This window comes from Parus major, chromosome 7, assembly GCF_001522545.3.
Source record: "Parus major isolate Abel chromosome 7, Parus_major1.1, whole genome shotgun sequence".
Lineage (NCBI taxonomy): Eukaryota > Metazoa > Chordata > Aves > Passeriformes > Paridae > Parus > Parus major.
The window spans coordinates 21,584,202-21,597,445 of record NC_031776.1 but is presented as its reverse complement, the minus strand read 5'-3'; the positions used below and the strand labels follow the sequence as shown (position 1 = coordinate 21,597,445).

General features: G+C 37.4%; 1 protein-coding gene across 1 annotated transcript in view; it reads right to left on the bottom strand.

The window, feature by feature from the left end:
- Window positions 1–13,244, bottom strand: part of LY75 (lymphocyte antigen 75) — a 43,647-nt gene that overhangs the window by 5,444 nt on the left and 24,959 nt on the right. Inside the window, exons 21-31 of the mRNA XM_015634005.2 lie at window positions 12,914–13,050; window positions 11,754–11,859; window positions 9,699–9,859; window positions 9,206–9,335; window positions 6,696–6,922; window positions 4,783–4,951; window positions 3,461–3,622; window positions 2,450–2,572; window positions 1,823–2,017; window positions 1,241–1,461; window positions 4–178 (exon numbers count right to left, since the gene is read on the bottom strand). Coding sequence (XP_015489491.1) covers window positions 4–178; window positions 1,241–1,461; window positions 1,823–2,017; window positions 2,450–2,572; window positions 3,461–3,622; window positions 4,783–4,951; window positions 6,696–6,922; window positions 9,206–9,335; window positions 9,699–9,859; window positions 11,754–11,859; window positions 12,914–13,050 — 1,806 coding nt within the window. The remainder of the gene's footprint in view (window positions 1–3; window positions 179–1,240; window positions 1,462–1,822; window positions 2,018–2,449; window positions 2,573–3,460; window positions 3,623–4,782; window positions 4,952–6,695; window positions 6,923–9,205; window positions 9,336–9,698; window positions 9,860–11,753; window positions 11,860–12,913; window positions 13,051–13,244) is intronic.

Here is a 13,244-nt window from a genome sequence, read left to right as displayed (position 1 = left end):
TACTGTTTGGAGGGCTATAGCAAATGGCACCTTCAGCAACATTTGTACACTTTGTGCGGTTCCAAAATCCTTTAGTATCCAACACAACACAGTTCTCAGTAGTATTTGAGTTTTCCAGTTCCCAGGGATAGTAGTCAAAGTCACTTCCATCTGACCATTCAAAATTAGCTTTACTTCCCTAATTAAGGAAAAAACACATAAATTTTAAACCACATATGACTGTGCTTTAAATGTCATCCATCATGAATTAAGTCATGTAGCAATATTTGCCCCTTGTAGAGTGATAAATTAAAGAGCAGGTGGTCTCATCTAAATTCACAGCAAATAAACATACAATATAGTTTGCATTTTCTTAACATAGAATATTTTATTATTTGTGGGAACTGAGAAAGGACAGCAAGTTCACAAGTTTAATGTGAATGCAATGTGCCTGTTTTATCCTATGGGGAACATTTTACTTAGTTCCAACCCTGCTGTTTCATTTAAGCAATCTGCCTTCCCTGCCATGAACATTAATGGATACATTGCAAACTGCTAAACTGTTGAGGTGGTCTCAGTGAGTAAAACTGGGCAGCTCAGGGATGGTTTGCAGTGCTAGCTCCTACTTCAGATACATTCCTGGAAACCCATGACAATGAGGCGTCAGTTGTGAAGGACCCATTCGCAGGTATGCACAGAAATCACACCTCTGCAGAGGAGTATTCCTGCCAACTACTGTGAGCAAGTCTGGCAATTAGTGAGGGGAGCAGGGCCACAGGCTTTGGCTCCCGGTAAAGCAGAGGAGGAGGATCTGCAGCTGCCTCCTGCCATTGTGTTTCCTGGGAGAATGGACACTGAACTTACTGTGAGCCAGCTCCTGAACTGCTCTGGAGAGCCACTCCTGATCTCAACTAAGCAGGTTCCACACAACCTTGTCTGTCTCTATTTGCTAGTGAAATCTGATTCTACAGAGGGTTATAAATTCTGAAGCCTCTAGGGGTAGCAAATCACACTTCCTTGTGCTGCAAGGAATGATGAGAGAACAGTGTATTATTTTAAACTGTCAGGTATTAGGAAGAAATATCTTGGTGTGCCTACATTCACCAAAAACTTAGCATTAACACATTACACAAGGTTGAAAATACACCACATGTAAAACAGATTCTAAGGAACTGGAAAAAAACACCAGAAAATATTTTGTATCTTGTCCAAAATATTATTCACAAATCTGTTATTGACATCCCTAACAGTATATACTTACATCATGAATTGACAACCCGAGCCACAGAGGATAACCATCCTGTCTGACAATATCTTCTAGAAATAACTGATCAGATTCACTGTGTACACTTGCTAAATCACTGTTATTTTGTTGGCAAGATCTCAATGCTTCATACCACGTTAATTTTTTCTGAAGGATCCTGTATGTTCTGTTCCCATGTGGAATAGTGTCAGGCAATGGAGGCTTGTGCTGTTGGTGTCCTGTTTCAAAGAATAAGATGGAAAGTTGCATGCATTTCTTTCATGTTACTAGGAAAAATACAGAAAGCATTAAAATCCATCTGTATCAGTGTAACTCAAGCATTAAAGTGCTCAGTACAAGCCACTTCTATCAAGGTAAGTTTACTTTTGCTACTTGGAACACTGAGTTCAGCAGTTGCTGGATGAGCACAGCAAATATTTCTCCTGATCAGAGTATCACAGCAGTGATGCAGACTGACTAGATGACCCCAGATGCTCATGACAGCTGTGCCATGCTCCACTAGGAGCAAAACCAAAGCCTTACTCAGCAGGAAGCATGATTTAAATTATGACCCTCATCCAACACTCCAATACTACTCACCCCTTTCGATTTTACAGGCGAGAATACTGTACATGTTGTAGTGATTAGCATGCCAACTTTGAGAATAATTATAAATATCCCAAAACCCATCAAGATTTACACCAGCAAAAAAACTGTTCTTCTTTATGATAGGTCTTCCCAGCCTCCAGTTATTGTAAGTCAGGTGAGTTTCATCATACCATTTGAGCACTTTATCTGTGGAAAACATTGCATATTTATTAAACAACTGGGATAATGTCTACAAATACCATTTAACTTTGAATATATTAATGATATTAACAGATATTCACTTTGGAAAAAATGCTGGGATACTGCATGTTACTCTAAATCAGTTCCATATCCAATGCTAAATATGTTAGCATTACTCATCCTGGCCACTTTAAGTCCTGCTTTCCAGGGAAATCAAATTTAGACTAAACAGAACATATTGGATCTAATTATCACTCAAACAGAGAGCATGTCAGGTTTCTTTTTCTAGAAGATAAGTAGAAATATAAATCATTGTTACAGGTTTGCATTCACTTTGACTTTAGTTATAAACTGACACATGCAAGAAACATGCAGTTAATGCTGCAAATTCTGACTCCAGTCCAGTTAATAAGAAAAAAACAAACCCTTAAATCTTACCACTGTCATCATAAATCACACCCAGCCAGACCCACAGAGCCAGACCACTGAATGAATGAAGCTGCTCAGTAACAAAGTTATTCTCCTCTTCATCTCGAACACTCAGAACAAATGCTTCGGGGTCTGTTGAAAATTTTTTACATTAATTTCTTACAAATACACCTTTAAGTTAAAAAATAAACATTTTTTTCCTATTACTCTTTACAATCATTACAGATAGGTTAACATCTGTAAAGGCTATATCTTTATAACATAACTATTGAACAGTGCAAAACCAATTTTCAAATGTATTATCAATGGTACTATCCCTGGTTTTGTGGATAAGTGGAAGATTTTAGCTCCAGAGATATTTGTGGGTCCTACTGTCAATTTAAGTTGTATGTAGTAAAAATTCTCCGCAAAGAACATAAAAATATCAGCAAACTTTCGTGATTTGCTTGAACTGCCCTAGTAGAGAAACAGTATTAAGAAAAAGACTGAATTGAAATCAATTCACAAAAAAATAAAAATAATTTCTGGAAAGATGTATGTCTGAATGTTTAATACAAGAGGAAAGCTGCTCCTAAGGTTATACATTATTCAGGATGGACAGAAAACATCCATGTGCTTTTCAGTTTATTTACTTTGTTCACCTACATGTTCCACACAGGAAAGCTGGAGGCAGCAGGAAACCATGAAGGAAATGTAACTGTAAAGCCACAGTGTTGCCAAGGGTACAGCAATTATCCAAACTATTTAAAACTGGCATATAATAACAAAACCCCCAAGCAAACACAAAAAACTTGCCATATTTCAGAGATGTCAGAGTTCAGTAGTTCCCAGCTGCCTCTTTCTTCAGCTCTCCTTTCCATGCTCAGGCAGTTTTTATCAGAGTAGTGCAACACTACTGCATTACTGATACAGCCTTTCTCAGCATTCATTCTGCTGTCATTGTAAGACAGTGACTCAGATCTAACACTCATCTCCCTCAAGCTAAGTCCATAAATACCTGCAGTATGACAAAGTACTTACTCATGTTCCTGCATAAATGATGAGCTTCATGAGGCTTCAGTTCTCTCCATCTATTTTTTGTTATCATAAAAGTGTAACAATTGTTTCTAAATGATATCCAGGGTGTATTTTTAATCTTATGTGGGCACTTCACTTGTGTAACTTGTTCTTTTTCAGTTTTCTCTAAAAAAAGACAAGACAACATCAGGACATGAATTACTAATAACAGCACCTGACCTGGCACCCCACAAACCACTTTCAGGTACCACTTAAAAACATGTAAGACAAATTACGCTGTCATCCTTTAAATGTGTTGTTTTCAGTTTCCTCATGATGGTGATTTTTTTAAAGTAACAAAACCAGCAGTAAGCTCTACTAAAGAACACAGATACTTGCCAGTTTTCAGGGTTATTTTAAATAGGTTCAAAAATAAAATACTACATAAAAGTGCTAAGTGTAGGCCAACAACAAAAAGCTCTTACTGACTCTTGTGCAAGGCAGATCACTGTAACAAATAAACTACTTTACAGCTAGCAACACCTCTAAGTTCTATGGCTTTATCTAATACTTGAGGAATGAGGAGGACTCTTCCTGCAGTTCCCTGGCTTGTAAGCACAAAATAGTTAATGATGTCATAACATCACATTTTATTATGATTTAGGATGTACAATGGCTTGTGTTCCCTCACAGAATAAAACCAAAACAAATCATAATGGTCTCATAGGGAAGAAGTCGGTGATGATGTCTCAAAAATCTTTTTCTGAAGGATTCATAACTAGCACAGCTCTTTCCTGGAAATGAAAAACCACATCCTACTATATCCCAGTGTTGGTAGAATAAGTAGATATTTAGAAGGGTTTTGTGAGCTTCAGATTATGTTAATTTTCAATTCAGTGTCTACCTTCTACCTTCCTTCTCCATATAGTCATGTACCTTCTCCCTGTAGAGGATTTCCATTTCTGAGCAGTTTTCAGGAGGTCCCAATATTAAGATGTAAATAGTACAGAGGTATTTTAATCTTCTCCCACAGGCAAGTGGGAGAGATTAGTATGCAACAATCTTAGAGAAGCAGTGCAAAGTTATAATCAGTTGGCAATAAAGGTACTGACCCAATGCATCCATGCTGAATTAATTTCTAAGGTACAATTAGATTAAGACCAACAGGTGAATGCCCCCCATTTTTGAAGCCAGTTTTTTTTTTTTTAATGGCATAGAAATCAGACTGTCAGAGGAAATGTAAGTTTAAAACAGTTATAATTTTGAAGTTACAAGCCGCAATCATTGAATATATTTCATAATAAAATAAAAGTCAACTTCTATAAAAATTATGGTAGCATACATACTTTCTGATGTGTAGCAAATAGCACCTCGATTTTCAGAGGAACAGTCAGAAGTTCTCCAGAAGCCATCAGTATCCAAAAACACACATTCTTCATTTGTTTCTTCATCATCTTCAGACCAGCGACTAAAACTCACATGTTTCCCATCGAGCCACCCGTAATGTTTTCCACCCTAACATTATTTAAGTAAAAAGGATGAGCTCACATTGTAAAAAAAAATATAAGGTGCAGAAAATTATATGATAGTATATTTACACTGGCTAGACATTTTCAGTGTCTCTAATGAGAACTGTAAGTGTTCCACTGCCCTCATGAACTGATTTCCTGTTCACAACATAACAAGCTTTGTTATTTTAAGTTCTGCAGTTGCAAAAATACAAATTAGCTGAATGCCAAATTATCCAGAGGTGATATTTCACTGCTGTACACAGGGAGGAAGGCCTAGCAATGGGATGCCCAAATTACATCATTTGCATCTGCAAAGCAATGGTGGATATAATCTCCTGGTCTTGGAAAACTGGAAATAACTGAGAAGAAAGTCCAGACTCAGTAACTCCACATTGAGTTGAAAGTGATCTATTAAATACTTAATTGATTTAATACCTCAGATGTGTTCCTGCCCTGGAGGATGCAGGAAGAAAAAACCCACATACAAGCAGCATGCTAGCCTTTAAAATCTTACATTTGAAAGACTTTGGGAAATCCCCCTACTGTTGTGTAATTTATCTTGCATCATTCTTTTGTGTTGGATTTCAGCCTGGAGTAACAAGTTCTGTTGACCAGTTGCATTATAATTTCCCTTCATGTGACATTTTAATTGTGCCCAAATAATGAAGTGTTGCAATAGTGAAGAGCCAGTGCATGCCTGAACTATATGCCCGAAAATGAATCATTTGATCATCACTTACAGATAAAAAAAAAACAAGAGACAGGAAAATAGGTTGTCTGGTTTTCTCCATTTTCACTAAGATTAAATGGTTATTTCCTTTAAAAATTTAAAAATATTCTCCATAAAGTATGTACTCCAATTTCTGTTTTCCCCTACTTTACTGAAGTATTCAGTATCACAGAACTGACAAAAGAACATAACACCACAGTGCTGAGTGACCATCACCATACTTTGTAGGGGAGGCACTTCTAAAAAAATTATTTTTCTTGCAATTATCTCCTGACTTATGTGCTTGAAAAAGATAAATGTGTGCAAAAAAGATAACCCTTCCAGCAAGTCCAAGTCATCCCATAACAGCTGAGACAGCTCTCAATTCACAATAAAGATTTTTCAAGAGGTCCTCCAGCTATTAAAGATAAAAAGCAGCACTTCCTGCATTATTTCTTTTTTTTTTTTTTGACCAAGAAAAAAACATAGGGAGAAAGAAAAACCCACTAATCTGTCTCAGAGATGCCTCCCTCAAACTCAAAACATGGGCACAAATAACATGAAGTAACAACAGAATCTAAGTTAAACTTCAGAAATGTATCTCTACAAGTATTCAATGATTCATTTTGAAATTTATTTGCCACTTCTAGTTTCTCCCTTCCAAAACTGATTTTTGGGTCGTCTTTCTAGAGTGGTACTGTAAACAGTGGTGAGGAATGGCAACACTCATTACTCATTTGTTAACCAAAGAGATGACTCATTAACCTATGTTGCTGCCACCCTACAATATATCCCTTCATAATCAGTCTTTTAAAATAATTTTCATCATCATCAATTCATCCAGTGGAGTTCAAGAATATGTAACTTGAAGAACTGAAGGTTTAAAACATTTATCTTGAGACACTCCAGATGATTATCCCTATATGAAAAGAGTTAGCCCAGAAAGTAATTTGTCATTGCATTTCTTTAAGTTAGGTTTTGTTTCACACAACTGTAAAAATTACCTTAAGCCACAGTCTGAGGAAAAAACCAAACTTACATCTCTGCTGAAGAGCCCAGTCCAGAGTGGGTAATTATGAAGAGCGGCCTGAACAGCAAGAAAAGCCTGCTGGAACTGGTCTGTGATGCTAACCAGCTGCATCTTGTTATTTATGCATGCAGCCATTGCATCATTCCAGGACAAATTCTTCAGAATTAACATGTATTGAACATTTTGATAGCTCAATGTTTCATTAATGACTTGCTCTGTCTGGTTATCAGCAGCTCCTATACATAAGAAAGAAATCCAGTAGTTAGGTAGTTAAATACTATAATACATTTTCAACTCCCAGTGTCTCTGTAACAATCCGAAAAACCTGTTTGACTATGCTTGGGAAAAAAAAAATCATCTTGGATAGTGGGTTATGCTGGTAATTATAGTTGGAAGAAAACATCTTTGATATCTTAGATAGAAAAATATATATTAAAAAAATTATTATTTTCAGCCAATGTATTATTAAATATCTTTTTCTCAACTTAGGTTGACATCTTTTTATATGTTATTTTTAGCTAACTGCTAAATAATTTACTGAATTAAAAACATATTCTATAACTTTATACACAAATGCAAGAGAGCATCTGCTGCAATATAGTGACTCATTTATCTCTGTGGATTTATGCTTATGCAAATCTAATGGGCCACAAAACCTGTCTATGCAGATCTTGGTACAGCACAGTCCCAGGACTCCTTACTGCCATCCATGAATACAGTGAGAACTGTTTTTGCCTCCACTTAACTAATTGCATAAAATCCAGCTAGCATAGGGAGGGATGTAATTCACGATTTGTGCTCTGAGCACGGAGTGTTATCACAGCTACCAGCACCACGCCTGAAGGCACACAGCTCAGTGATGCATGGCTTCTGCAGTTAATAGAAGATGCAAATACTCCTGTGGGTGGTAAGGTTTTGCATGCAAATGGTAACCCCAAAAGCTTTATACACAACCAAAAATAAATTCATTCTGCAAAAGGCAGAACCCTCCTGATATTTAAAATATTTGAAGTAGAAAAAGGCTTGCAAGGGGTGAGGGGAAGCATCACTCTATAAATAACAGTATATAAAAGGCTGATTGATAGGCTGACAGGGCCATTTTCCAAAACACGAGACGACAGAAACACAATATTAATTTGATGTTTACAGCTTTCAATAGATCAGAAATCTGACAAGGCTCAAACAGATTGTTTCAAGTGGTTTCTGTCTGCTGCCAAATGCTTTCACTTAGTAAACAGCTACAAAAGAGAGCCATGGAACCCAGGGTGCCATCACATCAAGGGGTACCAAATTGGAAACAAGACAGTAAGTAAAATGTTCATTTCTGAAAAATAATTGATGATTATTATCATCTCAAGAAATTCTGCAAATCACAATCATGCCAGGATTTCCAATGAACATGAATAATCTTTTTCCCGATGATGAAGCTCTAGAAAACTTGGACTGTCTCACAAATGTCCCTACAACCTGCTGAGGTCCCTCCCAGCCCAAACTATCCTTAGATCCCTAGCACATTATAAGACCAGACCATAGCAGGACACATTCTCCATCAGTCCAAAAACCTTTCTCATTACACCTTCTACAACTGTGGCAAAGAAAGCTTGAGTATTTAGTCACTCCAGACTAATAAAAGATTGATATAAATAGATGCATTGTCAACCTCCAATTCATAAAAGTCTCCTTTTCACATTTTTATGACATCTCTTCCATCCAGACTTCTAATCTTAACACTCATAATTTCTGGAGTATTTGGCATTGAGTAAAGAAGATTTTGTATGTTAAATGGAGGTGGGGGGGTGGGAGGTGGAAATCTCTGCCTGTTTGAGAATGAAGAAGGTGGGCGTAGGCTTGGGCGTTCTGTACACCTAGGTTTCTTTGTGTTTGGTTTTTTTTTTAGAAGATAGCATGTTCATCACTTAAAAGGATTATTTATATAAAGGAACCTACTCAGAAGTGGGTATGCTGAACATTAGCCCATAGCAGTAATTAAATGCACATAATAACTATATGTGTTTGATCTTACTCCAGTAATTGGTATTGGCCAACCCACATGGGTACATCTGAATATTATTTTTAGTTCAGATTAAAAATCCCACTCACACCAACTCTCAAGTTTGCTCTGAGGAGAGACCAACTTCAACACTAAGAGTCTATGATACTTTATATTCTCATAGAACCAAAAGAGAGAGGATCTATTTAAGTAGGATATAAATATTGTAAGATTCCTTCCTAGGACTTCTCACTTTCACAGTTTTGAAAAGGAAAAAAAAAGTCACTTGTTCCACCCCTAAGTGCATATGACCGCTATACCCACAGAACATTAAAGACCCTGAATTCTGAATGGCTGATAAAACAGGCCCCAGACACTCCTCTACACTCTGCTTTTCTAAAATTTACCTGCTCAGTCTCTATAAGAATCTTGCTCTTCAAGTGAAATAATTTACATGCATTAAAGTCTCCTGTTTAAACTCCTTAAGTTTAAACTCTGGCTGCAATTTATTTTGACTCTCCAGACTTACCTATAGACCGCTGGCATATACCCAAGAAGTGCCTGTCAGCACAAGCAGTGAAATTCCACGTTCCAACATACTGTGATTTGGGATCATTGAGGATTACGCCACACTGATTGTTAAATTCTTCATCAAAAAGCTGAGAAACAGAAATATCATTATCAGACTCAAATAAGGTATAAACATATTTGGGTAGAAGTAAAGTAACCTAAGTCTAGGAGAACCCTATCTGTCTGAACTTGTTTAAGAGGAGTGGTGCAGCACAGCTTACCTGTTTTACAGACACTACCAGGTGCCTGAACTCAAAATTTTTCTAAGCTAAAAACACTTCAGAAGTTGTCATCCAAGTAAAGGCAAACAGAACTCCAGTACTGTCAGCCACCCTGTTGGCCAATTAAAATGACTAACTGGGGAATTTGGTCTGTTACATGGGACTTTTTTTGACACAACATTCCAAAGTTCATTACTCAATAGGCAAGAGAAGTCAAAAATCAGAACTTACATCCAGTGGAATTTTCCTTAATCTTCCTGTCAGGAGTGGGTGAAAGTTACTATACAATAGTCTACTCTCATCTATCCATTTGTTTTCTCTTGTACTGAACAAGAACTGTAAACCAATCCAAATATCTTTTGGCAGACCAGGAAGCAAGGATGTTATAAAATCTGTTGGACAGAACAGTAAATGTACATATTGTGGTTAGGAAAACAACAGTAAACATCTGAAAGAATAATTCACATAAGTAAGACTATGCAGTCCCTGTTTATGCTAATTTAATTTTTCCAGCCCTTCCTGACTGCCGAATGCCTATCATCCCCTTCCTTCCATATGATAACACCTCTCATATTGATTTTATCTGAAAGGAGCAGGCTGTTGGTATTTGTCCTTCAAATTCTGAGTTGAGGAGAAGGTAGGGGATTTAACCTGTTCTTTTGCCCACTAATTTGGAGTCTTTTTACTTACAAATTTAAGAAGCTGCTTTTCCACAAGCCTGCAAGATCTTGTATTGTTTCACTGCCCTTTTTGAATTGAAGAAAGAAATCTTATCTCCCATTTTCTCTTTTATATACCATAAATCAGAACATTTTTTGGATTCTGGCAGAGTTTGTCCACCCCACCATCAGAGAAAGCAAAACAGGTCAAAGAAAGTCAGATTCAGCTGAAAAAAAAGTCAGCCAGGTAAACCTTCAATCAGACCCCTCTTAGTGAGCATTCTGTCAAGAAACAATGGGCTTTAGTAACCCTGCAGGCATCAGAGGCATTCACTAAACTTGACTAGTTCACAAGACAAATCGAAGCCATGTAATTAGCTACTGCTGACATGTTTTAACTATTGGTCACATGCCAGACAAGCCACAGCCTATTTTCTGAAGGACACAAAGCCACTCTAGATTTACATGTCAGGACTAGCCCCTAATGCCACCGGGAGGAATAGAGGCAGCCTATAGAAAGAAACACATTTTAAGAGGACTGTGTCTTCTTTCCATATAGGTGGTCTCCAGTACACAGAGAAAAGAAAAGCAAGACACAATAACAAACACTTCCAAATGCACCAAATCACAAAAGGGATCCTGCTATGTAACATTTCAGAATGGCTGTGCTTTTCCAACCTTAAATACATACAAAAACACGTAGGCCTAAGACATGTATATTCCTGTATATAACACTAATCCTCCCCAATAACAGTGGTAAAAAAAAATTACCATTAAGCTGCTGCCTGCAGGTACACTCTTGACTCCTCTAGTCTACTTACCATGTTTTGTTTGGCAAGGGGTTATTTGCTTATAAAGAAAATATGCACTGTGGGCACTGCAGAATTCAACCGAGCTACTTCAGATATACCCTCAGAGAACTCTTAATTATCCACAAGAATAAAGTTGCAAATTCAGCCACATCATTCAGCAGTTTATTGCTGAACATTACTTGCAACCAATGTGAACCCATTTCTTCCCCACTGCATTTCTCTCATTGACTTTAGTTGATTAAGGTGAAACAGCTCTGTTTTCCAGTTCTCCTGCTTTCCATCCTCTCATCAGTGTCCGTAAGAGCTCACAGGGGGTCAGTTTGGACAAATGGCAACATTAAACTGCTTGGTACATGCAGAAACAAAGATAAATTTGTGCTCCAGCTGGCATTGTATTTGCCATCTCATTCCCATAGCTGAGCTCCTCTTGGAAGCAGGTGGTTTTTCACAGTGCAAAGTCTACAGTCTCAGTTATGTTTTAGCTTGCAAAGCCAAACAATTTTTCAGTCAATAATGACCTTTTTATGCTCAACTCTCAGTGCAAGATTTTGCAACTTTTTTCTTCTTGTAACAGGTTAAGATCATACAGAGAAGCTGCTCTTTAAGCTGATTCAAATGTCTGCTAACTGCATTTCCATGTTACATTAACAGTGATGCAAACAACAGACAACGTATTTCTAACTAGTCCTGGATTTTTAGACTGCTCCTAGTATGCCTGTGGATAACCAAGTGATTTATGCTCAAGTTCTTAAGCAGAACCATTCTGAATGTGGAAGAGAAGCTGCATACTAAAGTGCCCCAGTTCACCACCCTACCTTGGTCAGCTTGATCTGAGATAGATGGAAGAGAGCCTCCAAAAGTCACACACTTTTCATTAGCTGCATTAAATGTTAAATGTTCGGGTTTCATCTTTAGAAAACACTGCAAAATAAATATAATGAAAATTATTTTCATCATACCATTCTGCCTAAGACATAAATCAATATGTAGAGGTCCTTAAACCAACCCTAAAAACTCACTTCTCATTTCCTTCAGTAACTTATAACTATTTTTTGCAGAAAGCAAGGAACCTGATAGTAGATGCAAGCATTTATTTGGTTCAGCAGAGTAGCTAAATATAAAATGATCCCCCTGACTAACTTCTCATTGATATTCAGTAATTCTTATTTGCTACATCAGAACATGTACTGTTTTAGGAATGAGAATTCACACATGAACTCTGCAGCCAGATAGTGCTGGTCAGGAACTTGTAATAAGCTTCCTTTGGGGTAAAACTACATAGGAACTCCAAGGTCTATTCTGCAATGATGTGAAGTAAGCTTGCAAAATTTGGCAGAATTCAACGTGCAGATTTGATACAGAATAATGGTGGAGCAAACAACAGGAATGAATCTCACTAAGACTCTACATGACTGCCTTAAAATGTAATAGTGCAATAATTAATAATACTATGGTTTCTGACTTCTTGGTTAATTCTTAAAAGCTGTCACTAATTCTTGAGTAAATTTAATCATTAAGGCAACTCAGGAAACAATGTCTGCCGACTTGCTGTCTTGCCTATGGTTACTCCAGAAGAGAGACAACATGCTTCTGCCACAGAAACCTCATCCTCTCCTAATCCTAATCTCATCCTCTCCTAATCTTCCTAATCCTTCTCTTCATTCAAAGTAGAAGCCCAAGATTAGACAATACAACCAGTGTTCCTGGACTGTGGTGATGGTGTGTGTGGTGTGGTGTGGTGACGGGAAAGCAAAACAACCTGAGAATGAATGCTTTGAATTTAAGAAGCCATCAGTGCTGAATAAGGGACAAAAGGGGAAGAGATTATTTTAATCACTACACTTAGTTTTCAAAAGCCCATTTCTAGTCTATTCCTCACCAGAGGGGCTACCTCCTTCTTTCTTTTAGAAAGGGATTCCAGCTTGATGGACTATGAAAAATAGGCAAGGATGATGAATCTGTGTTATTGTTGTACCTTATTCCGGAACTGATGCCAGCCTTTAGGGCAGCCTCCTCTGACTGGGTGGTAACTGGGATCATGTTTCTCTAGTAAGGAGGCATTATTTTTTTCACAGATGAAGGGCAGTTTCACATTACAGTTAACTGGGTAGTCTGCAGAAACAGAAGTTTTAAAAAACAGTTATGGTAATGCCTATCACACTCCATTTGCTATTCATACCTTATGACATAAAGACCAACCCGAAGGGAAACCTTCTTTGGTGCAACCACATTGAACTACTATTATGCAATAGAAAGTATTAAAAATAGCAGTAGAGCAACAGTCAAGCCTAAATAATTTACACCAG